A 27961-nucleotide genomic window follows, 5' to 3' on the forward strand; every position below is an offset into this window, starting at 1 on the left:
TTTTAGTGTTCCCTTAATTTTTTTGAGCAGTGTACAACATATCATCAAGAAGCATAACTATTCAAATAATCTCATTCAGTTTCATTGACTCCAAGTGCCAGGAAAGTTATCAAGATATATTTAGGGAAACACATGGGCACACATGATGCCCTCGGTCTCACAGCAACATTCCAGATTGAGTCGATAAGACCTAAACAACCTCCTCATACATGATTTAATCTTTGTCTAAGAATGCTATATGTGACATAAGAATAGATTAGGGTTGGTACCGGGAGGCTGTGTGTTTTGACTTGCACTTGATGGTTTTTGCGACTGCACATTTTACGGATTGACTGATCTTCATTTGTTAATGTAATGGACTATCATTTCTCTTTGCTTATTTCAGCTGTTCTTGCCATAATATGGACTTGGTATTTTACCAAATGGGGCCATCTTCTGTATACCACCCCTTCCTTGTCACAACACAACTGATTGGCTCAAACGCAACAAGGAAGAAAATTCCACAAATGTACTTTTAACAAGGCACACCTGGTAATTGAAATGCATTCCAGGTGACTACCTCATGAAGCTGGTTGATAGAATGCCAAGTGTGCAAAGCGGTCATCAACGCAGAGGGTAGCTACTTTGAAGAATCTCAAATATATTTTGATTTGTTTACTATATGATTCCATATGTGTTATTTCATAGTTTTGATGTCTTCACTATTATTCTACAATGTAGATAATAATAAAAACAAAAGAAAAACCCTGGAATGAGTAAGTGTCCAAACATTTGACTGGTACTTTATGTAAATGTAAAAAAGTCATTACGGGGCATTGTGTTGAGCATGTGCGCCCGTGTCCACGTGCATGCCTGTGTGTACCTCTGCTACTTTGAGAAACTCTGACAGCTTGGTCATCCTGTAAAGGAACTTCTTATAGATGTCCAATGCGTCTTTACACTGACCCTTCTTCATATCAAAATATTTCTCTGAGAGAGACACAGAGAGAGAGAGAGAGAGAGAGAGAGAGAGACAGAGAGAGACAGAGAGAGACAGAGAGAGACACAGAGAGAGACACAGAGAGAGAGAGAGAGAGAGAGAGAGAGAGAGCGACACAGAGACACAGAGAGGAGAGAGCGACACAGAGACAGAGACACAGAGAGAGAGACAGAGACACAGAGAGAGAGACACAGAGAGAGAGAGAGACAGAGAGAGACACAGACACACACACAGCGAGAGGAGCACATAGAGAGAGACAGAGAGAGAGAGAGACACAGAGAGAGAGGCAGACACAGAGCAGAGAGAGACCAAGAGAAGAGACACAGAGAGAGAGAGCCACAGAGAGAAGACCAGAGAGAGAGACACAGAGAGAGAGGAGCCACGAGAAGAGACACAGAGAGAGAGAGACACAGAGAGAGAGAGACACAGAGAGAGAGAGACACAGAGAGAGAGAGACACAGAGAGAGAGAGACACAGAGAGAGAGAGACACAGAGAGAGAGAGACACAGAGAGAGAGAGACACAGAGAGAGAGAGACACAGAGAGAGAGAGACACAGAGAGAGAGAGACACAGAGAGAGAGAGACACAGAGAGAGAGAGACACAGAGAGAGAGAGACACAGAGAGAGAGACACAGAGAGAGAGAGACCCAGAGAGACCGAGAGAAAGAGAGAGAGAGAAAGAGAGACAGAGACCGATACAAAATGTGAGAAGAGTAGAGTACAAATAAGTCATTAGTAGAGAGTGATAGGAGACAGAGGACCACTTATCACTTCAGAAATACATCACAACCTGTGAAAAGACAAACACACCGTACAGGGCAATTGGCTGTCTGAGAGGCTAACATCACATAGTTAATCACATCAAATTGATGTAAGAACCTTGAGCTATGCCCTGGAAAGAACCCACATAATATGAATAGGATAAAACCCATAGAATTCCAATGAACCATTCTATTACACCATGATAATACCCACCAGTACCAATAGTCCTGACGCTGGAGGCTTTAAATTTGACTCTAGTCCAGTCCTTACCCAGTAAGTTGATGACGCCCTCGTTGTAGGCAGCAAACAGACGGATGGAGTCCTTGAACAACAGCATGAAGGCTGAGTTGATCACCCCGTTAGTTAACTCATTGGGGTTGGCCTGGAGAGAGGAATCCCCCCCCCCCCCCAAAGTTTTTTATTTATTATTCATCTCAAACCTGACACCCATGTCCACCATTGGAAAATGCACACATTCCATTGAATACACAAACCCCTCCTCCACATGCACAAACACACCATGTTACCTGGAAGTCTAGCAGTGCGTCTAGTTGGTTCTGGATAATAGGAAGGGTCTTTATGAGCTTCTCTATGCTCATGGTACGCATCACACCGTCAATCCTGGAACATACACACACAAACCAAACATTTTGATTTAGTCCTTCTCTTTCTAGACTAATACTGGATTAGCTGGTTCTGACGGGATGCTAAGTAACATTTGACCCGATTCACACTATAGAACCAACCTGAACCGTACTCGGCTGCTTGGATATTTTCCTATCCAGCACGGTTCCAGGAACTACAGTGGTTGCGGAACCAGGCCAGCCCAGTAGTGTGAAATAGACTAGATGTATGAAATGTTATGCAGCCTATGCGCTCTTCAACGTGGTAAAGTCTACAGCCACCAGCCTGTAAGACATGGAAACCTATTCATTCAGGTGTGTGCGTGAGTGAGTAAACATGTGTGCTTTCTTACCCTCTCTTCATCTTGGTAAAGTCTACAGCCACCAGCCTGTAAGACATGGCCTTTTCATTCAGATAGCGGCTGTACCGACGGATGAACGTAGACATGTCATAACCTGGGAGGGAGAGAAAGGAAGGAGAGAGGGTAAGAGGATAGAGAGAAGAGATAGACCACCGAGACTTTGAACCATCCTCATTCGACCAAAAACAGCACAGAACCCCCCCCCCCCCCCAGTAAAAACCTCCCACACCCCACTAAAACAAGAGAGAACCTGAGACCAAAGCAGTGTGTGTCTAATCATGCACTAGTATTATATGAGTGTTTGTATAAGATTTACCATACCTTGCAAAGCACCTTTGTCCAAGAAGTTGTTCAAGTTGAAGAGGGTGTTTCTAGAGGCCAGGTACTGGATGAGACGCTGAGAAGAGAGAAAGAACGGAAGAAAAAAGAAAGCGCCATAAGTCTCAGGTCAGATAAACAGCTATTGACTAAACAGGGTGGGAAAAATCCCATACATTGTGTCCCAAATGCCACCCTATTCCCCATGCAGTGCACTAATTTTGACCAGGGCCCAGGGCTCTTGTTTAAAGTAGCGCACTATATAGGGCACAGGGTGCCATTTGGGATAAATCCCATCTTGTGTAATATCAACATAGTCTAGATTCAATTGGTAGGGATGAGGGACACACACACACATGAAAAACATAGTCTGGCCTCATCCTCAGTAATGGGAAAACAGGGCTGGGAATTCCCAGAAAGAGGAGCGTTCTGCTGAGACATGAGCAGGCCTGAACGTGTACATCCCAGGCTGACGTTCCCCCATCTAGTTTGGTGTTCCCAGTTCCAACCGAGCATCTCGGAATGCGGGGGATTCACGCTACGCCAGCTGACACGCTTCCAGCGACAGAGCACACACACAAACTAGCAGGCTTTTGTGTTCTCGTGCTTAGGAGTCAAGAGAAGAAAGCGAGCGAGAAAAACTTTACTTTTAGAAAGAGTGAGTGTGTGCCTAAGAAAACATGAAATGAAGGAAGGAAAACTAACATCCATCATATTTTCTCTTCAGCATTTCTCAGAGTAGGGAGGAAGAGTGGTTGTCATTTTCTTTTTTAAGAACTGGATTAAGAGCTGATACAATCTGCAGAGCACATTTTGAGTGCATTTGTCTGGCTAAGCATTTGTCCCATGGCAAAGAAAAGTTTTAAAGTATTGGCCCACGCAGTTAAAATTCTTAACCCCCTTTTCTGCATCCCAAATGGCACCCTATTTCCCTATTTAGTGCAATACTTTTGTCCAGGGTTCATAGGGTACAGTACACTATATAGGGACATTTATTTGGGAAATACACCAGACTCTCTTTTTTGGGGACATTTGGTTTCTTTATTGCAGTGAGGAATGTGACGTGTGTCAAACAGGGCTAAAACAGGGCAGTTCACACAGGCCGACAGGCAGAGAGAGAGAGCGAGCGAGCGAGATAGAGCGAGAGTGGAGCCAGACCAATATTGTCGGTCCATCGATATTAACTTGCCGATATTGGCCTTTTAGCGCTATATCGTATCAGCCGATATGTCTACAGATATAAAAAGGGAATGTCATGCTTATCTGAACACTTGCAGCCATTCTCATGAGGTGTCATTATTGTCACAATGAATGAATAGTTATTGAACAAATGCTATTTCGGAAAGTAATTGATGAGAAATCAAGGTAACGTTGAGACATGAGACCCTACATGTACTGCCATAGCACTGCATTATGACACCATAGACTGCAGATAAAGATCGATGGAGAAACAAGTTGGAGCAGCAGTCTGCTAGCCCTTCAAATAATTCATGTTAGCATAACAGTCGACTGTCAGTGAAAAACCGTATCCATTATTAATAAATCTACTGAATCTAAACTGAGAAAGAGCTAACGCTTTCCCCCAACCACTCTCTCATTCTGTCTCCCACTGTCTCGATGGGTAAATCCCTCAACTTTAGAGACTTCTTTGCTTCTTCCCTACCCCCGTGTCCTTTTCACAGCCATACACAAGTCAGTGGGACTCAAAAGGCATTGTTAATAATAACTAGACTCAATAAAGTTAAACAAATAAGAGAAAGAATGAAAGGAATGTGTTGAAAGAGAAGAGTGTCTTTGGCAATGAGAACGTTTGCAATTACCAGGGAAACCAAAAAGCAGTTATACGTTAACTGAAAAACCAACAGAAATTGAGTGATAATCCTTTTAACACAAATCACACGCACACTCATTCCCACCACAGTGACAACACACATGACGTAGAAGCCCGCTGATTAAGTCAGAGGATAGTGAGACGAAGTAGGAGAGAGTAGTAGGATATCTGACTGACAGGTGGGTGGAGGTGAAAGAAAGACAAAGAGAGAGTAGAGTAAAAGAGATTGAGAAAGAGAAAACGAAAAGAGGGAAACGGAAAGGGGGTAGAGAGCGAGACGGAGGGTGCAGGTAGGGAAAGAGATGGACAGCGTTTATAAATAGTTTACCGGACAGTGAGACAGGGGGTGTTGTGTGTAGTAGGAGTAGTGACAGGGGGGGTAATGGTGTGTGGGCTCCTGTTGTCACAAAGCAGGTTGATCTATACGATGACAAACAGGCACACACACACGTTGGTAGATGGAGCAGTACGAGGGGGTCAATGATGCAGCCAAACAATATGACTCACCGCTTGTGACGCTGATTTACCCCACTACATACACAACCTTTTTCTACACCCTCTATAGATTACCAAGCAACGGCCCATTTACTCTTGAAGAATTACTCAGTAGTAGAGAGAGACACCTGTAGAAATGGTGAGGGGGAGCAAACAGGATATGCATTTAGATTATCACTAGTCAATATGTATTGCAATTCAAGGTTCCAAACATATTGCACATTTTGATCAGTCATGGAAAGAAAAGTGCTGAAAGAATGCTGGCTCAACATTTAAAAATAAGTTGGAGAACAAGCTAGAGAAGGAGAAATACTGGATATTTGGAGCAGGTACAACCGACTAGAGCTAGCTAACATTAACTAACAAACAAAGAACCCACACTAGTGAAAGTGCTGCGTGTGTGTACAAACATGTGTAACTCCCCTCATATAACTATCCAAAATAACTGTATGCAGCAATCTCGTGCTGGAATACAGTGATGTACATTTGCAGACCTGCTTGTCAAACATCTCGTTCCAAAATCATGGGCATTAATACGGAGTTGATCCCCCTTTTGCTGCTATGACAGCCTCCACTCTTCTGGGAAGGCTTTCCACTAGATGTCGGAACATTGCTGCGGGGACAGCCACAAGAGCATTAGTGAGTTCGGGAACTGATTTTGGGCCATTAGGCCTGGCTCGCAGTCGGCGTTCCAATTCATCCTGAAGGTGTTCGATTGGGTTGAGGTCAGGGCTCTGTGCAGGCCATTGAAGTTCTTCCACACAGATCTAGCCACAAAGTTGGAAGCACAGAATCGTCTTACAATGTCATTGTATGCTGTAGCGTTAAGATTTCCCTTCATTGGAACTAAGGCGCCTAGCACGAACCATGAAAAAAAAGCCACAGATTATTATTCCTCCTCCACCAAACTTTACAGATGGCACTATGCATTGGGACAGATACCATTCTCCTGGCATCCGCCAAACCCAGATTCGTCCGTCGGACTGCCAGATAGTGAAGTGTGATTCATCACTCCACTGCTCCAGGGTCTAATGGCAGCGAGCTTTACACCACTGCAGACAACGCTTGGCATTGTGATCTTAGGCTTGTGTGCGGCTGCTAGGCCACGGTAACCCATTTCATGATGCTCCCGAAAAACAGTTAATGTGCTGACGTTGCTTCCAGAGGCAGTTTGGAATGCAGTAATGAGCGTTGCAACCGAGGACAGACAATGTTTACGCACTACAGCACTCGGCATTCCCGTTCTGTGAGCTTGTGTAGCCTAACACTTTGCGGCTGAGCCGCTGTTGCTCCTATACGTTTTCACTTCACAATAACAGCCCTTAGAGTTGACCGAGGCAGCTCTAGCAGGATAGAAATGTGCGGAACAGACTTGTTGGAAAGGTGGCATCCTATGACGATACCACATTGAAAGTCACTGAGCTCTTCAGTAAGGCAGTTTTCCTGCCAATGTTTGTCTATGGAGATTACATAACTGTGAGTTTGATTTTATACACCTGTCAGCAAAGCGTTTGGCCGAAATAGCAGAATTCACTAATATGAAGGGGTGCCCACATACACAAAATATACAAAAGTATCTTAGCTGAACTGAAGCATGCTGACGCCTTAACTTCTCTTGGGTAGGGGGCAGCATTTGGAATTTTGGATGAAAAGTATGCCCAAATTAAATGGCCTGCTACTCAGGCCCAGAATATATTATGTGCATATTACTGGTAGATTTGGATAGAAAACACTCTAAAATAGTGTCTGTGAGTGTAACAGAACTGATTTGGCAGGCATGAGAAAAAATCCATTCAGGAAGTTTTTTTTTTTTTTCTTCTTTTTTTCTATTCAATGCCATTACAGTATCCATTGACTTAGGACTCAAATTGCAGTTCCTATGTCTTCCACTAGATGTCAACGGTCTTTAGAAATTGTTTCAGGCTTGTATTCTGATAAATGAGGGAGTAGGACCAGTCTGAATGAGTGGACCCTTGTCCTGTCACAGAGCTTTTTCATGCTTTTTCATCCCAAGAGTGCCTTTCTTGTTTACCTTTTATATTGATGACATTATTGTCCGGTTGAAATATTATAGATCATTTAGGCTAAAAACAACCTGAGGATTGAATAAACATCGTTTGACATGTTTCTATGAACTTCACGGATACAATTTGGATTTTCTTGTCTGCGTTTGAGCCTGTGGATTACTGAAGAAAACAAACAAAACTGAGGTTTTTGGATATAGAGAGACTATCGAACAAAAGGTACATTTATTGAGTCAATTAATGTCTTCTGAGTGCAACAGTATGAAGATCATCAAAGGTAAGGGATTAATTTGATCTCTATTTCTGACTTGTGCAACTCTTCTACTTGGCTGGTTACTGTTTGTAATGATTTGTCTGCTGGGCTATGTTCTCAAATAATCGTAAGGAATGCTTTCGCCGTAAAGCATTTTTGTAAATCTGACACCGTGGTTGGATTCACAAGAAGTTCATCTTTAAACCTAGGTAAAACATTTTATTTTCAGATTTTTTATAATGAGTTTTCTGTATTTGAATTTGGCGCTCTGCAATCTGGAAGTTGGCCAGGTGGGACGCATACCCTAGAGAGGTTAAGAGATGTGTGTTTGCTTATCTGTGAAGGACAAGGGTATCCTCTTGACTCATCATTCCTGTACACACCACTGTGTATCCACCCTATCATTCAATACGCAATATGCTCAAGGTCACTAGATGATTGTGCTTGGTGACCTCCATTAGAGTCAGTCTGACCCTCCACATACACAATAACAGATTCTCTGAGTTCTCCTCAGTCTCCCCTCTGACAACACTCACTGTCAGCAATTTTCTACAGCACTTTCTTTATTTCTCAGACACTCTTCCCCCTTCTATCTCTTCCTGTCTCTCACCATCGGCTTTCCTCAGACTCTTTTCGATCTCTCCCCTTCAATCAATCCCCTCGCGCTATGTACCTTTATCTCTCCTCAATTCATTCCCTCACCTCTTTCCCACTCCCTCCTTCACTTCCTTTCGCTCCCATCCTTTTCTCCATTTCTCCTCCATTCACTCTGAGGGTTATTAGTAGTACTGACACTCTTCCAGTGCCGTCACTGAGGCAGAACGGTCCATTCAGTATCTGGGACAGCAGGGAAATGACTCATATAGTGTTAGTATAGAACATACGCACACTATATGTCTTTCCCTCAGCAACACACACATTCACTACGCCCCCCCCCCCCCCCAAGGTAGAAAGGAGCATGTGCTTAGCATCAGCACTTTAACAGTGTCCTCCCTCCCGCCCAGCCAGCCATGGTTCTCGGTATGACTCTGTCATGCTTATTGTCATATGTTTGTATTGGTACAAAAGGGTCTGTCTACACTCACCACACACATACACACACAGAGGAGACGACTGGGACAAACACGCTCAGAGGACTGTACACATACACACACCCCACTAGCCATGGTAGCAGTGTGTGCACATACATTTCCGTGTAAAACAGGAAAACACCCCTTGATCCAATAAGATATTGACTGCTCATTAATTTGGCATTACAACACACTCCCCAAAGAATGCATGGGACTGTTTCTTGGCTGAGCTTTATAGAGAAAATCTCAGATGGGGGAGAAGAGAGCTGGAGGGAAAGGGAGAGAAAAAAGGAGCAAGATGAAGAAATAAAAACTGGTCAGGTCAGAGAGAAAAGAGCAGGTGAAGAATGAGGCATATTGATATTGGCTAGTTGGACTAAAACTATACAGTACAATGCTGCCAATAGCAGTTCAAAATATTGCCCAGCCAGACCATTACTACTGTTCCAGCAGGTGGGCGTTATTACTGAGGTAGTGTAAAGCATAGCACAGAGACATTTCGACCAACCTTTACTTGGCAATACTTCCTCAATTCCCGACTTGGAAGACAACGCATGTCTTTTAAAACTTCCATGGCTAGTTGCACGTGGTTGGTTTGAATTTTAAAAATATGATTTGCTTATTTTTTGCTCCATGAAGTAATCCAACAATGGGTATGCAGCCATCTTGTCTATTTCAAATTTTCTCATTTAAATCTTCTCATTGATCAAGGCAGGTTGACATTCAGGTAAATTTGCCAGTGGCACACCGGGTCAGTGCCAACTGAGAGCTACTGGGCCGAATGAATTTTTAAAAATTTTAAATACAGTTTCGGGTCAAGATATGACTGGAAAGCGAATGATGCGTGCATAATTTCAATAGTAGGTGATTTTATCTATCATTAGCAGGCTGAGCAAGTAGCCAGTACAGGGTTCATACAGACATTGGCAAATCAAATTCAAGGACTTAGGTACTTCTTCATGGACCTACATGGTACATATTTAAGGACCTAAATATATATTTAATTGTTGTAATAGCCTATAGAAAAAATGTATGCAAAAAAAGTATGCATTACAACTAAGAATAGATTTTCTCAATAGGCCTACACAATGGCATTATGCATTGACAGCATGCTCCTGACACAAACACACTAATGAAGTCTGTCCATGTGGTAGCAAGTCTCGCCATTGGAGATGTTCCGGAGATTTTGAAGGGTTATTGTATCACGTTTTAAAATCAGAAAGTGACCAAAAACCAGGTTCCCTTTGTCATGGAACACTTTGCATGGAAAACCAAGTTGAAGTCAGCATTCGATTTGGTCTTGCTCATAATAACCGCACATGGCTCGCAACAGACTAGCGCAACACCCTTAAATTGAAACGGCCGGGAAACAAACAAAAGCGGCTGCTTCTCTCAAACTGATCAGAAATAAAAATCACAGAATCACAGATTTTTAAGCTAGGTTATTTCATGACCGAATTGTGTATCACAAATATTCAACCAAGACTAACTTCTTAAATACCTGGTTTGCATACCCATTCTTGTCTTAGCATTTACTGGTAGATATAACGTCCTACTGCTTTCCATACCCCTACCACTGTCAGTCTTCGATAAACCGCTCCACGCAACAACCAGCTGTTTGGTGGGGGTCATTGACGGGCATGATCAACTGGCCCAGAGGGTTTCCACAAAACTTGCCAGGCCAGAGGACAGTCCTACACGTCGAGCCAGGTCGAGTGTCATTCAACGCAAAGCTTGATTTCTGAGTCGCTCTCATGACATGCGGCACTTTGGGGTGGCAACCGGTCTCAATCAATGAGAGAAGATTTGAAATAGAAAAGATGGCGGCATAGACATTGTTGGATTACTTGGAGTAAAACATTTAATTTAATAACAGCATTTACTAAATTCAAACAAACCACCTGGTGGGAAACCCCACTCATCGCTCACAGAGCGGTCTTCGCACACCGCTCCACTTTTTTTTAAATAAACACGCTCAGCACTCACAAAAATGACATTCCAAATTCACTCCTTTAATTTTGTTTAAACAGAAAATATAATTGAACAAACACCATCTACTTTTGTGAATATGTACAATTTGGTTTTGAAGCAGGCTACATATCAAATAAGACGCTTGTCCTAGGCCATTTAACAAGGGCCTTCCTGATAATATGCAGCCTCTGTGTTAAAATGCTTGCTTTTTCTATTGATGACTGTGGCTCTGTTGTGCTAATTTTTTACAGTTGATTTGGCACTGCTACAATTTTAAATTTGCAATTTATTTATGTATTATTATTATTATTATTATTTACAATAGCCTAGGTATATATGCTTTATTCTAGCCAAATGCTCTAACCGCTAGGCTACCTGCCTGTGTGTGTGTGTGTGTGTGTTCCACTCACCTCATTGCCGTACATCATGAGGTGGTGTGTAGTGATGAGGGCTTTGAAAACCACCACCCAGCTACCATTGGCTGTTCTCTCAAACAGTGTGTCTGCCAGCTGGGGGACAGAGACGTTCATCTCATTGGTGCAGTGGATCAGGTCTGAAACACACACGAGACAAAGGCGGTTAGACACAGTATAGGGACACAGTCAGACACACGTCCTTTTCATCTCATTCAGGTCAGGTCTGGAGGAGGGAGAGAGAGTTAGACACACAAAGACAGAGCGGCACACAAACAGCGTAAGATACTGTACAGACAGAGAGCTGGTGAGATCAGGGACGCTCTCACACACACAGTGGTGTGACTGTGAAACTGTATGAAAGGTAAAGGAGGTAATAGGGGATTTCAGGACAAGGAACACACACAAGCGTGTTGTCGGACACACGCCCACAGTACAGTCCAGAGACAAACATATAGCCCTGTGTAAATAGACAACATACAGTACAGAGGACAGTGGCTAAACATAAGCCTATTATGAGAAAATGTTTGATGTAGAGCTAGCCTGATCAATTAAACATCACTCTACATAAACAATACTGGAATATACATGGAACGAAACCTTACAAAATGAGAATGAGTGGAATTCATAGAATGAGGCATTCCAATTCTAAAGCAGGGCCCTACAGTGCATGCATTTTAGTCACATATGGGCCAAAATATTTTGCTGTTGACATATTTTTTTAAATTTAGGAACACCAGTGCACATAGCAAAATTATGGAGTCTAGCTTTATTACCTTGTATTTTTTATGCTCCAAAATATCCTTGTGCACACCTACATTCTTAACTTTTACTGCCACCAACTCATTCTCTGCATGTCATTAATGTGGATTTTATAATAAGGCTACATTCATTCTATTTCAATGGTAAAACTCCCTTCGTCCGCTCTCCACCTATCCCTTTCCACTAGAGGTCGACCGATTAATCGGAATGGCCGATTAAAAGTTTTCATAATCAGAAGTATTTTTGGACACCGATTTGGCCGATTATAATTTTTTACACTTTTATTTAACTAGGCAAGTCAGTTAACACATTCTAATTTCAATGATGGCCAAGGAACAGTGGGTTAACTGCCTTGTTCAGGGGCAGAATGACAGATTTTTACCTTGTCAGCTAGGGGATTCAATCTTGCAACCTTATAGTCAAACGATCTAACCACCTGCTTTACATTGCACTCCACGAGGAGCCTGCCTGTTACGCGAATGCAGTAAGAAGCCAAGGTAAGTTCCTAGCTAGCATTAAGCTTATCTTATAAAAAAAGTTAAACTAGTAATATAAACCATGTGTAGTTATCTAGTGTCCTGCGTTGCATATAATCGATGCGGTGCACATTCGCGAAAAAGGACTGTCGTTGCTCCGTGTACCTTACCATAAACATCAATGCTTTTCTTAAAATCAATACACAAATATATTTTTAAACCTACATATTTAGTTAATATTGCCTGCTAACATTAATTTATTTTAACTAGGGAAAATGTGTCACTTCTCTAGCAACAGAGTCAGGGTATGTGCAGCAGTTTGGGCCACCTTGCTCGTTGCAAACTAATTTGCCAGAATTCTACGTAATTATAACATTGAAGGTTGTGCAATGTAACAGGAATATTTAGACTTGGATGCCACCCGTTAAATAAAATACGTAACGGTTCCGTATCACTGAAAGAATAAACGTTTTGTTTTCGAGATGATATGATCGAATCCGGAAACTATTAATGACCCAAGGCTCGTATTTCTGTGTGTTATTATGTTATAATTAAGTCTATGATTTGATAGAGCAGTCTGAGTGACGGTAGGCACCAGCAGGCTCGTAAGTAGTCATTCAAACAGCACTTTTGTGCATTTTGCCAGCAGCTCTTCGCAAAGCTTCAAGCATTACACTGTTTATGACTTCAAGCCTATCAACTCCCGAGATTAGGCTGGTGTAACCGATGTGAAATGGCTAGCTAGTGAGCGGGGTGCGCGCTAATAGCGTTTCAAACGTCACTCGCTCAGACTTAGAGTAGTTGTTCCCGTTGCTCTGCAAAAGGGCCGTGGCTTTTGTGGAGCGATGGGTACAGCTGCTTCGAGGGTGGCTGTTGTCGATGTGTTCCTGGTTCGAGCCCAGGGAGGAGCGAGGAGAGGGACGGAAGCTATACTGTTACACTGGCAATACTAAAGTGCCTATAAGAACATCCAATAGTCAAAGGTTAATGAAATACAAATGGTATAGAGGGAAATAGTCCAATAATTCCTATAATAACTACAACCTAAAACTTCTTACCTGGGAATATTGAAGACTCATGTTAAAAGGAACCACCAGCTTTCATATGTGCTCATGTTCTGAGCAAGGAACTGAAACGTTAGCTTTCATACAAAGCACATATTGCACCTTTTTTTTTTTACAAAGCCCAAATGTTTTTTTTCCTATAATAAACACTTTTTTTTAATATATATATAATTGATGAGCATCCTTAATGTTTCGAAAAACAAGAAATGTATTACTAAGAAATAATGTGGTATAATGCTCAATTTAATGACTCCAGTCATCCACCTGTGCCTGTGAGAATCTCACTAGTACAGGCCGACTATCTCTTTTTGCTAGCAGTGGAAGCAAACTCAAACATTGAAAAGCAACCTAGCTTGTGAAAACAATGTAAATTTATTTTTAAAAAGGAATAAGTCTCACTTCAGTAGACTTAAGTAAATTAGACTGCACTTCACTCATAATGCTCGAAGGCCCCAAGACAGGCAGTGTTGCTGCGCAAGGTGGGATAGCTATAACGTTACAATTAAGATTTTTGTGCAATACCAAATATGAAACAAAATGTCAGAAATACTTTTTAAAACAGCTACTGCAGCATTTATTTGGCTATAAATCACAATTTGCACTAGTGCCCATACTTGACTATTTTTATGAAATACCCAGAGTGTGACCACCCGTCAATGTGGCTGGTGAATTAGACATTCCTACCTGCCAAAGCCAAAATCTACCTGGGTGTTCATTTTAGGACCTGGTGGCTAGCCTGAACTGTGGTCAGACCAGTGTTTCCGCTGCAGTCATTTTGCTATGGCGCATAGTGGTTTCTGTGAGAAGTACAGGCAGGGGGTGTGTAGCAGCCACCCTAACAGGTAGGCCTACAATTATATTCACTGATTATATAAGTTTTCAGACATTAATAGTTAGACAGATTGATGAATTTTAAAAGATCACATTTGAGATCTGGCTAATGATTAGCACAAAAAGGTAAAAACATATAGGCAAACCCATGCTAAAGCCTATTTATTTAGAGCCACTACTGTGCATCAGTTGGGCTACAGGTGATAATGCTTATTGCTAATAGCATACAATAGCATTCCACCTGGTACCCTCCTTCCCACCCCCCACTGCTACACATTTTTCCAGAGTGTACACTGGGTCCGACAGCTGAGGAAGTAAAGACAGACAGCGGGGCAGGTGGGAGAAAGGAGGGTACCAGATGGAAGGCAGACTACATCTTGTCATCTAAACTAGCTAGTGGGAAGATTTATTTTTTATTTTTTAAATGAGCACCTTGTATATCTTAATCTCCTGCTGCCTCTCTGACTGCCTGCCTCAAACACACACCGAAAAGAGGACTTCCCTGCTTGCATACACAAATTCCTCTACAAGAGAGATAAGAGGGAAAGACAGATGGTTTAGAAATAGCTTGAGTCTATAAAGATAATCCTCTCCCTTTTAATCTCCTTTTCTGTCTCCTCCGTGACTTGTCTTTCCCCGTTTTAGATTACCCAGCGTTTCCGTTCTCATGACGACCCAGGCATGATCGAGTTAAAAACCACATCTGCGTGGAAGAGAATAAAGATTCCTCCACAACACAATGGAATGTCTGTCTTTGTAGAAGGATGAAACATGGAACATCACATAATACCAAAACAATAATTCTGCTACCACAGGCGCTGGTGAAAAGATCAATTGCTTAATGGAGCTAATCTATTTTCAGTTCTGATACATCAAGGGAGGGGAGGGTTGTGTGTGTGTGTGTGTGTGTGTGTGTGTGTGTGTGTGTGTGTACGAAAAAGAAACCAGAGCATGGAGCTGCTGAGAAAGAAGCCAAATCCATTCTGAACTGGAGCCACTGCTGTTCTGTATGCCTTCCTAACAATCCAACTGAATCATGTATTCAAATCTAATTACACCTATGATGTGAATAAAGCTACATTTCTCCTGAATCTCTGCAGCAGGTTACAATTTCTGAAGACTTTATGCCAAACCAAGAGATACCACTTCAGTCCAGGGGAGTAAGAGTTCTGATCTACAGTGGTTCTTCCATTAAAAGTTGTGTTGTACTGCAGCACAGCTTGTGGACTGCCTCAATTCTATGGCATGTTATTTAAGTGTCAGCCATTGTTGCCATTAATGGTAGTTTGTGCTAGTTTGCCCACCAAAGGGCATCTTTGAGAAGCCAAGTTAGAAATGACAGGGCACTGTAGGCCTAAGAGTCAATGGGAGCCTGGAATAGAACAGACTATATGGGGTTGATTTTTAGAAACGCAACTTAATTTGATGAATATTATGGGTTTTCTATTCCAAGAAAAACAAAAATGCATTTCTTACTGTACTGTAGCCGATGTTCTTTAGGCCTAAGGGTTAGGCCTAAGTGATATTCCCATAGTAATTCGCTATGGATCCATCCAGATGTGGTTAGAAAAAAAGAGCATTTAGTGGGCTACACAAAAGATATGGGAGAAGTGACATGCCTCACAAAAATGTAATAGTTTACATTTAAAGTCCCAAAATGCCTCAAGCTGTCCATCACTACTGTAAATAAAACAGAATATCTAAGGGTTTTTATAGAATTATAATGCAGGATTAATAATAATAATAGTTGGGTAACAGATTGATCTCGGAATTCATTAAGAGGCTGCTTCCATCTTCAATTTAAATAATTAATTCAGAAGGTTAAACCCATAGGTTTAACCTCTTTGGATTAGGGGGCAGTATTTTGACATCTGGATGACAAGCATGCCCAAAGTAAACTACCTGTTACTCAGGCCCAGAAGGATATGCATATAATTGGTAGACGACTTGGATAGAAAACTAAAGTTTCTAAAACTGTTAAAATAATGTCTGCGAGTATAACAGCACTGATATGGCAGGCGAAAACCAGAGGACAACCATCCAGAAAGAAAAAGAAATTCAGCCCACCATAGATTCCTATGGCTGTCATTTTTAATATGAAGGGAATTACCTCCCAGATTGCATTTCCTAGGGCCTCCACTAGATGTCAGTCTTTAGAAAGAGTTTCAGGCTTGTTTTTGGATAAATGAGCTAGAACTTGTAGTTTTTCTAAGTGGCTCCCGTTTTGGCAGTAGTGTTTGTTATGCGTTCTGGTGAATCAGCGCCTAGTCTCAGAAAACCATACAGCCATTTTCCAGCCAAGGAGAGGGCTCACAAAAATCAGACATAGCGATTAAATTAATCACTAACCTTTGATGATCTTCATCTGGTGGCACTCATAGGACTTCATGATACACAATACATGTGTGTTTTGTTCGATAAAGTTCATATCCAAAAATCTCAGTTTACATTGGCGCGTTGTGTTCAGAAAAGCATGGTTGCAAACAAACATCCCCTGAAAGTGCAGAGAGCCACATCAAATTACAGAAATACTCATCATAAACATTGATCTAAGATACAAGTGTTTAACATACATTTAAAGATAAACTTCTCCTTAATGCAACCGCTGTGGCAGATTTCAAAAAGGCTTTACGGCGAAAGCACACAACGAGATTATGTTAGGTCTGTGCCTAGCCACAAAAACCATACAGCCATTTTCCAGCCAAGGAGAGGGCTCAAAAAAGTCAGAAATAGCATTAAAATGAATCACTTACCTTTGATGATCTTCATCTGGTGGCACTCCCAGGTCTCCATGTTAAACGATCAATATTTGTTTTGTTCGATAATGTCTCTCTATGTCCAAAAACCTCAGTTTTGTTGGTGCGTTTAGTTCAGAAATCCAAAGGCACAATGCACGCTCTCAACATCATTACGAAAAGTCAAAAAAGTACAATAAAAGTTAGTAGAAACACGTCAAACGATGTTTAAAAATCAATCCTCAGGTTGTTTGTCATAAATAATCAATAATATTTCAACCGGAACAAAAGCTCCGTCACTAGAAAAGGAGAAACAAGAAATGCGTGCTCCCGATCACGCGCAGGACTCAAGGCTGGAAATTTCCACTGGCCTCTCATTGAAAGTGCTGCATCTCCCTTATTTTTCAGAGTAAAAGCCTGAAACAATGCTTAAAGACTGGCCACGTGTAGAGGAAGCAATAAATATTGTGAACTGGGTCCTAAGTCTTTGTATGGTGGATAGGATTTCAATGGAAATACAGCCTTTCAAAATAATAGTTTTTCCTGGTTGGATTTTCCCTCAGGTTTTCACCTGACATCAGTTCTGTTATACTCACAGACTTTATTTTAACAGTTTTAGAAACTTGAGTGTTTTCTAACCAAATCTACTAATTATATGCATATCCTAGCTTCTGGGCCTAAGTAGCAGGCAATTTAATTTGGGCAAACTTCTCATCCAAAATTCCGAATGCTGCCCCCTACCCTAGTGAAGTTAACGGATGTATGACACTTGTATTTTCCTCAATGTTGAATATTACTATTTCTGTAATTTGAATTTCGCATTCTGCAATTTCCCCCGGAAGTTGTTGAGATGGGACGCTAGCGTGCCAATGAACCACAAGAAGTTACAGGTCTCATCAACAATATCTCAAGCCCACGTGCTGGTGATTAGCCAGCTAAGCTCTATATTTTAAGTTTAGCAAACTTGAATCTATTTTTTAGCTAACAAGGTTGATTAATTTAAATTGTTATGAACACACCCTTCTCAAATCAAATATATTTCACACACGCCAAATACAACAGGTGTAGACCTTAGTGAAATGCTTCCTTAACTGCATTGTTGAATAGGGGCTTGTAAGAAAAATACCCCCCAAAATTAATTAAATAATTAAAGAGCAGCAGTAAAATAACAATATCGAGGCTATATACAAGGGGTAACGGTACAGAGTCAATGTACGGGGGCACCAGATAGAGGTAATATGTCCATGTAGGTAGAGCTATTAAATTGCCTATGCATAGATAAGAGAGTAGAAGCAGTATAAAAGAGGCAAGGGGCAATAGAAATAGTCTGGGTAGCCATTTGATTAGACGTTCAGGAGTCTTATGGCTTGGGGGTAGAAGCTGTTAAATTAAGAAGCCTCTTGGACCTAGACTTGGTGCTCCAGTACTGGTTGCCATGTGGTAGCAGAGAGAAGTCAAATGACTAGGGTGGCTGGAGTTTGACAATTTTTAGGGCCTTCTGACACCGCCTGGTATAGAGGTCCTGGATGGCAGGAAGCTTGGCCCCAGTGATGTACTGGGCCATACGCACTACACTCTGTAGTGCCTTGCGTTCGGAGACCGAACTGTTGTCATACCAGGCAGTGATGCAACCCGTCAGGATACTCTCAATGGTGCAGCTGTAGAACCTTTTGAGGATCTGAGGACCCAGGCCAAATCTTTTCAGTCTCCTGAGAAGGGAATTGTTTTGCCGTGCCCTCTTCACGACTATGTTGGTGTGCTTGGACCATGATAGTTTGTTGGTGATGTGGACACCAAGAAACTTGAAGCTCTCAACTTGCTCCACTACAGTCCCATCGAATAGAATAGGAGCGTGCTCGGTCCTCCTTTTCCTGTAGAGCACAATCTCCTTTGTCTTGATCACGTTGAGGGAGAGGTTGTTGTCCTTGCGCCACACAGTCAGGTCTCTGACGACCTCCCTATAGGCTGTCTCATCGTTGTCGGTGATCAGGCCTACCACTGTTGTCTCATCTACAAACTTAATGGTGTTGGATTCGTGCCTGGCCGTGCAGACATGAGTGAACAGGGAGTACAGGAGAGTACTGAGCACGCACCCCTGAGGGGCCCCCATGTTACCTACCCATATCTTCTGTCTTCAACTGTTTGAAAAGCAAGTTAGTCTGCCCACTTTGTTCAGATGTTGAAATAAAGTGGCCTACCTTATTTCTCATAATGAAAATGTGTTGCCAATTCATTATATAATAATGTTTTAGGCTTATTGCACATTTATCAAACAGCTATTATAACGGTCTTTGGCTAAAATGCTTCTAGCAGTACGTGGCACCCAAATGCTGCACGCAACAAACGGAGCATTCATTTGGATACTCTTGTTTTAGTAGTGTCTGCTCTACAAGCAATTTGAGTTAGTTGAGACATAAAATGGGTATCGTTAAAAAAGTTAACTTCTCTATTACAGTAAAATAATGTCTCAGTGTGTGTGTGTGTGTGTGTGTTTGTCCATATGACCAATTCAGTTTGACCAAACTTCAAATGCAAAGAGGAAAGTTGACCTCTCAACTTTGTTGGTGAGAATCAGGGGGAAGGGAAAGATTTTTTTAATCTAACCCAATAGACCTCCTTGGGACAAGCTAGCTAGCAACCGCCAAGAAGAGGACGAGGACAATTTGTGCATAAAGTTATTCATTAGGAAAACGCCCACTACCTTGTGCACTCGTCCTAAACAAAGTAATCTCTATAAATAATTATGGAAATTCCACCAAACTCAGTGCACTCTGTTACAGATTCTAGTTTTGGAAACAGAAAACTTTATGGAGTTCAAATGTTTAATTGATAAGAAAATGTGCAGAATGTCGGCCAAAAATCCATCTCGCTCCATCTTCTCCCACTGCCGGCCACTGGGTTTCCTCTCACTACCATACTTGATTAACGCCAAACGGATGCTTCACATTTATGCATCAGGTGAAATATCAGTCTCATTATTCTATCTGTGGAAAAGGTCTTGGTGTGTGTGTAAACCATAGAGGAAGAGGCAAAGCACTCTCGGTAACATCTGTCCAAAATAAAGCCAATGCATTTCTATGGGCTTATTTTGGATCTAAGCTTGTCGCCTGCCTTTCCGCCTTTGGGTAAACGACTCCCATTGTTAACTTCTTGCGACTAGCAATCCTGTATCCGGGGGGGGGGGGGTAATCATAGCCTCAAATCCATTACCATAACGCAACTTTTCCTATTCATGAAAATCGCAAATGAAATGAAATAAATATATTCAAACACAAGCTTAGCCTTTTGTTAACAACACTGTCACCTCAGTTTTTCAAAATATGCGTTACAGCCAACGCTAGACATGCATTTGTGTAAGTTTATCATGGCAAAATGCTATGCTAGGCTCTGCTGGCAGCAGGCAACATTTTCACGAAAATAAGAAAAGCAACCAAATTAAATCATTTACCTTTGAAGAACTTTGGATGTTTTCACTCAGGAGACTCCCAGTTAGATTGCAAATGTTCCTTTTTTCGAAAAAAAATATTATTTTTGTAGGCGAAATAGCTCCCGTTTGTTCATCCTGCTTGGCTGAGAAATCGACCGAAAAATACTTAAACTATAACGCCAAACTTTTTTCAAAATCTGCTCCATAATATCGACAGAAACATGGCAAACGTTGTTTAGGATCCATCCTCAAGGTGTTAACATATGATTTCGATAATATATCCGTCGAGGCAGTTGGTTTCTCATAAGAAGCGATTGGAAAATTGGCTACCTCAGTATTTTACGCAAGGTTTTCTGCGGGAGACACCATGTGACCACATGCCATATATGGTCCCTTACAGCCATTCTTCAACATAAATGCGTAAAAAGACGTCACAATGCTGTAGACACCTTGGGGAAAATGTGGAAAACGTAAGCTCATTCATAGCTCATTCACAGCCATATAAGGAGTCATTGGCATGAGGCGGTTTCAGGGCACTTCCTAATTGGATTTTTATCTGGGTTTCGCCTGTAACATCAGTTCTGTGGCACTCACAGACAATATCTTTGCAGTTTTGGAAACGTCAGTGTTTTCTTTCCAAAGCTGTCAATTATATGCATAGTCGAGCATCTTTTCGTGACAAAATATCTATTTTAAAACGGCAACGTTTTTCATCCAAAAATTTAAATAGCGCCCCCTATATCGAAGAGGTTAAGGCGAGGACATAATATACAGATCTCTGGTGTAAATGGGAAGGTGCACACAGCACAGAGAATCGAAAGAGACGAGGCATTTAGATTTTTTTTTTTATCAAATGAATTTGATATAAAAAATATATATATAAAATAACATAAAAATCGCCCAGCCTTACTCCTTCCACTCTCTACGACTGAGAGGACAGTGAGAGAGAGCCAGGGGAGGGGGAGGAATGTAGTCTAAAAGGAACACAACAAGCCGACAGACACAGACACGGCCAAAGGACCCTGGGAGCCAGGCTAAAAATACCCTAACGTGAACACGTGTAGAGGACAGGAGCACTGAAATGTTCCACACAGCTCCTAGACAGTTAGTCAGGAGTCCACTACAAAGAAACACATACACACGTTATACACACTTGGACTACTAAAGAGCCGTATCCTTTTCCGACCTGTTTGAAAGCGTTTTCCACTGTCTTTAGGGCCCGGCACTTGGCTGCTTGCTAAAAACCTAGCTGGCTCCACAATGAACCTTGTTCTGGCTCACATACAGGTTAAGGTTAGGACAGTGATTCTGCAGACATTGAGTCACCACTGCAAAAAAATAAAAATAATTTAAAAAAATAATCACAATAGTTCACATCTCAAATCCATAAAACAAATGTAAAAAAATTAAAAACATAAAAAGTGAAATGCGTTTTAAAGCGTCAGCCACATTAACCAATGTTACACTTCTGTCCTTTGACCAAGTGTCGCAATAGCAACACACACATTATCAATGGAGAAAGGGACACTCAAGGTGTACCTTTATTTAACTAGGCAAGTCAGTTAAGAACAAATTCTTATTTTCAATGACGGCCTAGGAACAGTGGGTAAACTGCCTGTTATCATTTCTGATAAGGTGCTAAAGACACAAAAGACCTCATTGGAGAGAGACACACACACTTCTACGCAGCCCGTTTCTATGGTCAAGCTGCATTAGTAGTGGACTCAGGCTAGCCTGGAACTGCATCCAGAACGGCCTCCTATTACCTTTATAGTCCTCTACTTTAGACCAAGGCGCATATAAGGAATAGGGTGTAATTTGTCATGGTTGAGAAGGGCTATTCTGGCAGCATATCAGGTAGTCATAAGTCACATGCAATGAGACATAAAATTAGGCTATGCGAGGTCTTGCAAATTTGACTAATCACTGCACTATTTCCGCATAAAACAGTCAAATCATTACAATATTATTGCCACAGTACAAAAAGAGGGCTCTCAATTTCAACCAATCATCGCACATTTACCGCATAATATGGTTCAATCAAGCCACATGTCAACAAACTTCTTCCCTCGTCAGTGCATTTTCACAATCAATTGGACAAAATCATTGCATACTGCCATGCTAAATATCAGAATTGGAGCAACAAACAAGCCAAGCATTTTGCCAACAAATATCACAAAAAAGGCCTCATGCAAGCCGGGCTGTTTATGCAGCGGCAGTAGCAGACACCGGTCTGAAAACAAACAGGTTGATAATGTCAAGGCATCTCGCTCCCTGAAAACATACAAATAGAGGAATTCAATTCGAGAGGTATTTACACTTCTTTTCAAAGTGAATGCACAGGTATCTGGTCATGTTTTGCTATAGGGCAGTCTATGACCAAGGCCTGCACTCAGGATCTTTTTACATTGAGGAGATTCGAGAGTTATCGATTCTCCAGAGACATTACTGTAATGTAAACTCGTCACGGAGGTCACGGGAAAGCCTTCCTCGAGTCCCCCCCCCCCCCTCCGAGCAGGGCAGTGTAAACAGAAGTGTCTCATTGAGCCCAACACTACTACAGTAAAACTAGCAGAGCAATGTTTTTGAAACAGCTCAAATGTAGACATTTTCCTTATATTTCAGACTTGCTTTAAATGTTCACAGCCCATTACATTCTGAAATTATCATCGTATCTTTATGAAAAAAATATAACAGTCAGCTGTGCACTATGGCTGGCTGATGTCAACTCGCAGTGAATTACCCACGTTTTCTGTCCCAATTAGCTTTTACCACATGTAACGATTTGCATGATATTGATCAAATTGAAGCTTGGTTTGTTCCAATGTTGTAAGGTAGACCGACAACTTTAATATTCGTATGAGGGGTAGCTAAATAATTAATTTGATAGGCTAAGGTGAGCTAGTAGTAAATGGCCTTTAGTGTACGGAAGAGAAAATGCACATGCTTGTGAATTGCTGCATTATTCAAGAATGTAATATAGTTCAAAAGAAAAGTTGCTTGCATAGTTCAATCGGATTGTTTTACGCAGGCTTAGCCAATGGCTAACGTTACTGGGATATGTACGATACATTTTAAACCGCAGTGCAAGAAACTCTGTTGCCAAATACCCAAACTCTAGGCACATGAAAGTCCGTTGCTATTGTAAATTGAAAAGTTTATGTACATATATAAATAGATAGGGCGCCAAGGTGTCCCTGTTAGAACCCTCTTTAATCCGAATAAACCTACATACATCTGTCACGAGACACTAACAAATCATACCAGTTCAAGTTATAACCATGAAAATAAACAATCTAGGCCTACACAGCATCCTCTCTTGGCAGGGCTATGACAGTGAAGGACATTTTGGGGTGACTTATTGGCCAGCCAAATGACCACGGTCACTGTAATAACCAAAAATTATTGCTTGACAAATTGCCCTTGGCTAAGAAGCTATATGTTTATATTTGACCATTTTAATTGAAAACAAATCATAGTAAGGTATTTAGGGTGTGTTCGTCAATTCAATCTGGAGCGCCAGAGTGCCCTTAGACTGTCCTCTGGGTCTTTGTCAATTCAGATTGTTGCAGATTGTCAGTTCGTAAATTCGGAGCATTCAGAGCGCACACTGGACACTCTGGTCGAGGAGTAGTGTTGATCGGATCATTCTGACCTCACAACGGCAGTCAAGCGCCCAAGCTAACTGGCTAATGTTGGCTAGTTAGTTCCAAACAAATGAGAGAACACCTCACTGACCATTTTACACACCCTAGTAGAGCTGGTTAGGCTGTTTTCATGTTATCCAGAGCATCGGTGACTAACTGTGATGCTGGCAACAATTATCTTTTTGCCAACGTTTACCAAGCATTTGTAAATTCATCAGCTATTCTGTGCTCACTCAGACTAGAGTGCCCTGAAATCGGAGTAGATGGCCAGAGTGAATTTACAAACTCACCCTTAAATTGTTAACCGGAAATTATTTGTTATTGAGATGAAAACAGCTGCATTGGACCTTTAACATAATGTAGAAGGCTCATTCAAGTTACCATGAAAATTACTGCATTACAACAGGCAGCCATTGAGATGGTACCCGTAAGTTTACCAATCAAAGTGCCAGGGTTAGAGGTCCCATGCACGTGCTATTCATTCTATTTCTAATGTGTGTTGCCGCTGCAGGGAGGGGGGTGTTGAATAGGCAACGGAAGACTCGTTCACCTTGCTTGTTTTAGCAAGGAGCAAAAAGGTAGGTTGTTAAAGGAATGTTCCACATCTTGTATCCACGAGTCCACAGTAAGATGTTAGTGTCCCAACTTATCCCCATTGACAAATTAGAGCAAATAAGTGATAAAAACAGCCTTTTATCAAACCAGGAACTAATTTATAAAAAATTAGATTACAGCTTCCATGGCGCTCTTGCGTTTGGAAGCCAGATAAGGGGGAGGCGAGTCAAAGCTAGATGGGTGTGGCATCTCTGGTTCATGTCATGTCATCCAAGTCTACCTACATGAATGGCTAGCTGATGTGCAAATCAAAAATATATGACCATTGAATAGCGACTCCACTGTCTCGATACTGACGTTATGCCCGTTTTATTGCCTTGCGGCGGGAATAATATTCCCAGTCACCTCGTCATGGTTAAATGCAGTGATTCACGGTTTCAGTTTTGCGGGAATACTGCCATCTATCCACGGTTTGTGTTTAGGGTAGGTGTTAGTCTCACTGGGAACAACATCTCCTATACACGTCCTGATAAACTCAGTCACCGTATCAGTATATTCGGCAATGTTATTCATAGAGGCTACCCGGAACATATCTCAGTCCACGTGATCAAAACAATCTTGAAGACGGATTTCGATTGGTCAGACCAGCGTTGAATAGACTTTAGACCGGTTACTTCCTATTTGAGTTTCTGCCTATAGGAAGGGGGGAGCAAAATGGAATTGTAGTCTGATTTGCCGAAGGGGGAGGGCCTTGTCGTAGGCATTCCGGAAGAGAGAATAGCAGTGGTCGAGTGTTTTACCAGCACGAGTACTACAGTCAATGTGTTGGTAGAACTTCCGTAGCGTTTTCCTCAACAACAACAAAAATTAAAAATCCCCAGCAAAAATAAATGCAGCCTCAGGATATGTGGTTTCCACTTTACATAAAGTCCAGTGAAGTTCTTTGAGGGCCGTCGTGGTATTGGCTTGAGGGGCAATAGATACGGAAGTGATGATGACAGAAGATAATTCTCAAGGGAGGTAATGCGGTCAGCATGTGAAGGTGAAGTATTCTAAGTCGGGTGACCAAAAGGACTTGAGTTCCTGTAAGTTATCATAATCACACCACACCGTTAATCATGAAACATAGACCCCGGCCCTTCTTCCCAGAGAGATATTTAGTCCTGTCTGCGTGATGAACTGAGAGCCCAAATGGCTGTACAGAGTCAGACAGTATATCCCGAGAGCGCCATGTTTCCGTGAGACAGAGTACGTTACATTCCCTGATGACTGAACATTAGCGAGTAATATACTCATATTTACTTGGAAGCGGTTGGAAGTGTGCGCGCCTCCTGAGTCAGAATAGAAGTCCACTTCGAATACCTCTTCTCCGCAGGCGGTGTTTTGAATTAGCCTTGAATCAGTTCAATCAAAAATACAGCAATGTTGCCTAGGAGCTAGAAGCACGGCTGCCCTATCTGTCGGCGACATTTTTCAGGGAACGTGTTTCCACATTGCTTCCAGATGCCGTTTGGAACTCAGTAGTAAGTGTTGCAACCAAGAACAGACCATTTTTAGGCGCTTCAGCAACCTGCAGTCCTGTTCAGTGAGCTAGTGTGGCCTACAACTTCACAGCTGAGCCGTTGTTGCGCCTAGATGTTTCCACTCCACAATAAAAGCATTTAAAGTTGACGGGCAGCTCTAGCAGGGCAGAAATTTGACCCAATGACTTGTTAGAAAGGTGGCAACCTATGACGGTGCCACGTTGAAAGTCACGGAGAGCTTCAGTAAGGCCATTCCACTGCCAATGTTTATTTATGGAGATTGCATGGCTGTGTGCTTGATTTTATATACCCGTCAGCAACGGGTATGGATGAATCCACTTATTTGAAGGGGTGGCCACACACTATATATAAAGTATTTGCCCATTGTAGAAGTACACAGTGACTTTTTGGACTAATGCCAAATCATTAAATAGATAGGTGCTCAAAGTTGATCCATTTTGCATACCCCACCACACCATGAGACATCCATGTAGTTATCACTGAAAAATATAAATGTATATCGTTTAGAAGCTTTCTGGAAAAACATTTCATAAAATTTCTTTAACCTTTATATCTAAAAACACTTTTAAAAAACTTTTGCATGTTGTAGCTTAGACCCTACTCAACAGTTTATTCGTGGTGTCTGCCATCAGTCTAGACAACATGCTCATGAAATCGCCTAAAAGCCCATTTATGCTTGCTCCGGGGGATGCTTTCCGGAGGATCCATACGGAGGTTTTAACGCAATTGCAGAGTCACCGGAGGTTAAATCGAGCTCCGTACACCGCTGTGTGCTTCCCAAATGTTATAACAAAGCGGAGGGCTCCGTATAGCTCCGCATTTACATGCTTGGTTGACAGACGGTGGGGCTGGGAGGTCCTGTATCGACAAAAACTCACTTCCTTGACAACTGCGTTCCCAAAGTAAACAGGCTATTTTTCAGGACCAGAAAATAGAATATGCATATAATTGACCGCTTGGGATAGAAAACACTCAAGTTTCCAAAACTGTAAAGATAGTCTGTGAGTATAACAGAACTGATATTGCAGGCAAAAGAATTAGAAAAATCCAATCAGGAACACAGCGGTTTCTAAATAAGAGTCCCTTCCTATGCTTCCCTATTGAGCAGTGAGTGGGATATCAACGAGATTCCTTTTTCTATGGGTTCCTTGATGTATCTAGTATCACAAGACAGTTTCAGGCTTTTATTTTGAAAAATGAGCCTGAGCGACAACATTGCGTCAGTGTCCACCTGATGGCTCTTTGTGTATTTCTCGCGCAAAAGACAGAGGTAGCCATTTTTCCACCCGGTCTTACTGAAAAAAGCTCTGTCCCGGTTTATATATTATTGAATAGATACTTGAAAAAACACCTTGAGGATTGATTATAAACAACGTTTGCCATGTTTCTGTCGATATTATGGAACTAATTTGGAATATTTTTCGCCGTTGTCGTGACCGCAATTTCCGGTCGTTTTCTCAGCCAAACGTGGCTACAAAAATAATTTTTCTGGAAAAAAGGAACATTTGATATCTAACTGGGAGTCTCGTGAGTGAAAACATCTGAAGCTCATCAAAGGTAAACGATTTCATTTGATTGCTTTTCTGATTTGTGACCAGATTGCCTGCTGCAAGCTAGGCATAATGCTATGCTAGGCTATCGATAAACTTACACAAATGCTTGTCTTGCTTTGGCTGTAAAACAAATTTGCAAAATCTGAGATGACAGGGTGATTAGGCTAAGCTGTGTTTGAATACATTTCACTTTTGATTTCATGAATAGGAATATTTTCTTGTATGATTTTTTTGTCCGTTGCGTTATGCTACTTAGTGTCAGTTGA

General features: G+C 41.7%; 1 protein-coding gene across 14 annotated transcripts in view; it reads right to left on the reverse strand.

Moving 5' to 3' along the window:
• The window catches only part of si:ch211-200p22.4 (phosphatidylinositol-binding clathrin assembly protein), a 53854-nt gene that overhangs the window by 21166 nt on the left and 4727 nt on the right, over positions 1–27961 (reverse strand). For all 14 annotated transcript variants that reach the window (XM_031832075.1, XM_031832061.1, XM_031832069.1 and 11 more), the window contains exons 2-7: positions 11099–11241; positions 3048–3123; positions 2718–2820; positions 2269–2362; positions 2012–2123; positions 863–969 (exon numbers count right to left, since the gene is read on the reverse strand). In XM_031832075.1, coding sequence (XP_031687935.1) covers positions 863–969; positions 2012–2123; positions 2269–2362; positions 2718–2820; positions 3048–3123; positions 11099–11241 — 635 coding nt within the window. The remainder of the gene's footprint in view (positions 1–862; positions 970–2011; positions 2124–2268; positions 2363–2717; positions 2821–3047; positions 3124–11098; positions 11242–27961) is intronic.

The sequence above is a fragment of the Oncorhynchus kisutch genome, linkage group LG9, assembly GCF_002021735.2.
Source record: "Oncorhynchus kisutch isolate 150728-3 linkage group LG9, Okis_V2, whole genome shotgun sequence".
Lineage (NCBI taxonomy): Eukaryota > Metazoa > Chordata > Actinopteri > Salmoniformes > Salmonidae > Oncorhynchus > Oncorhynchus kisutch.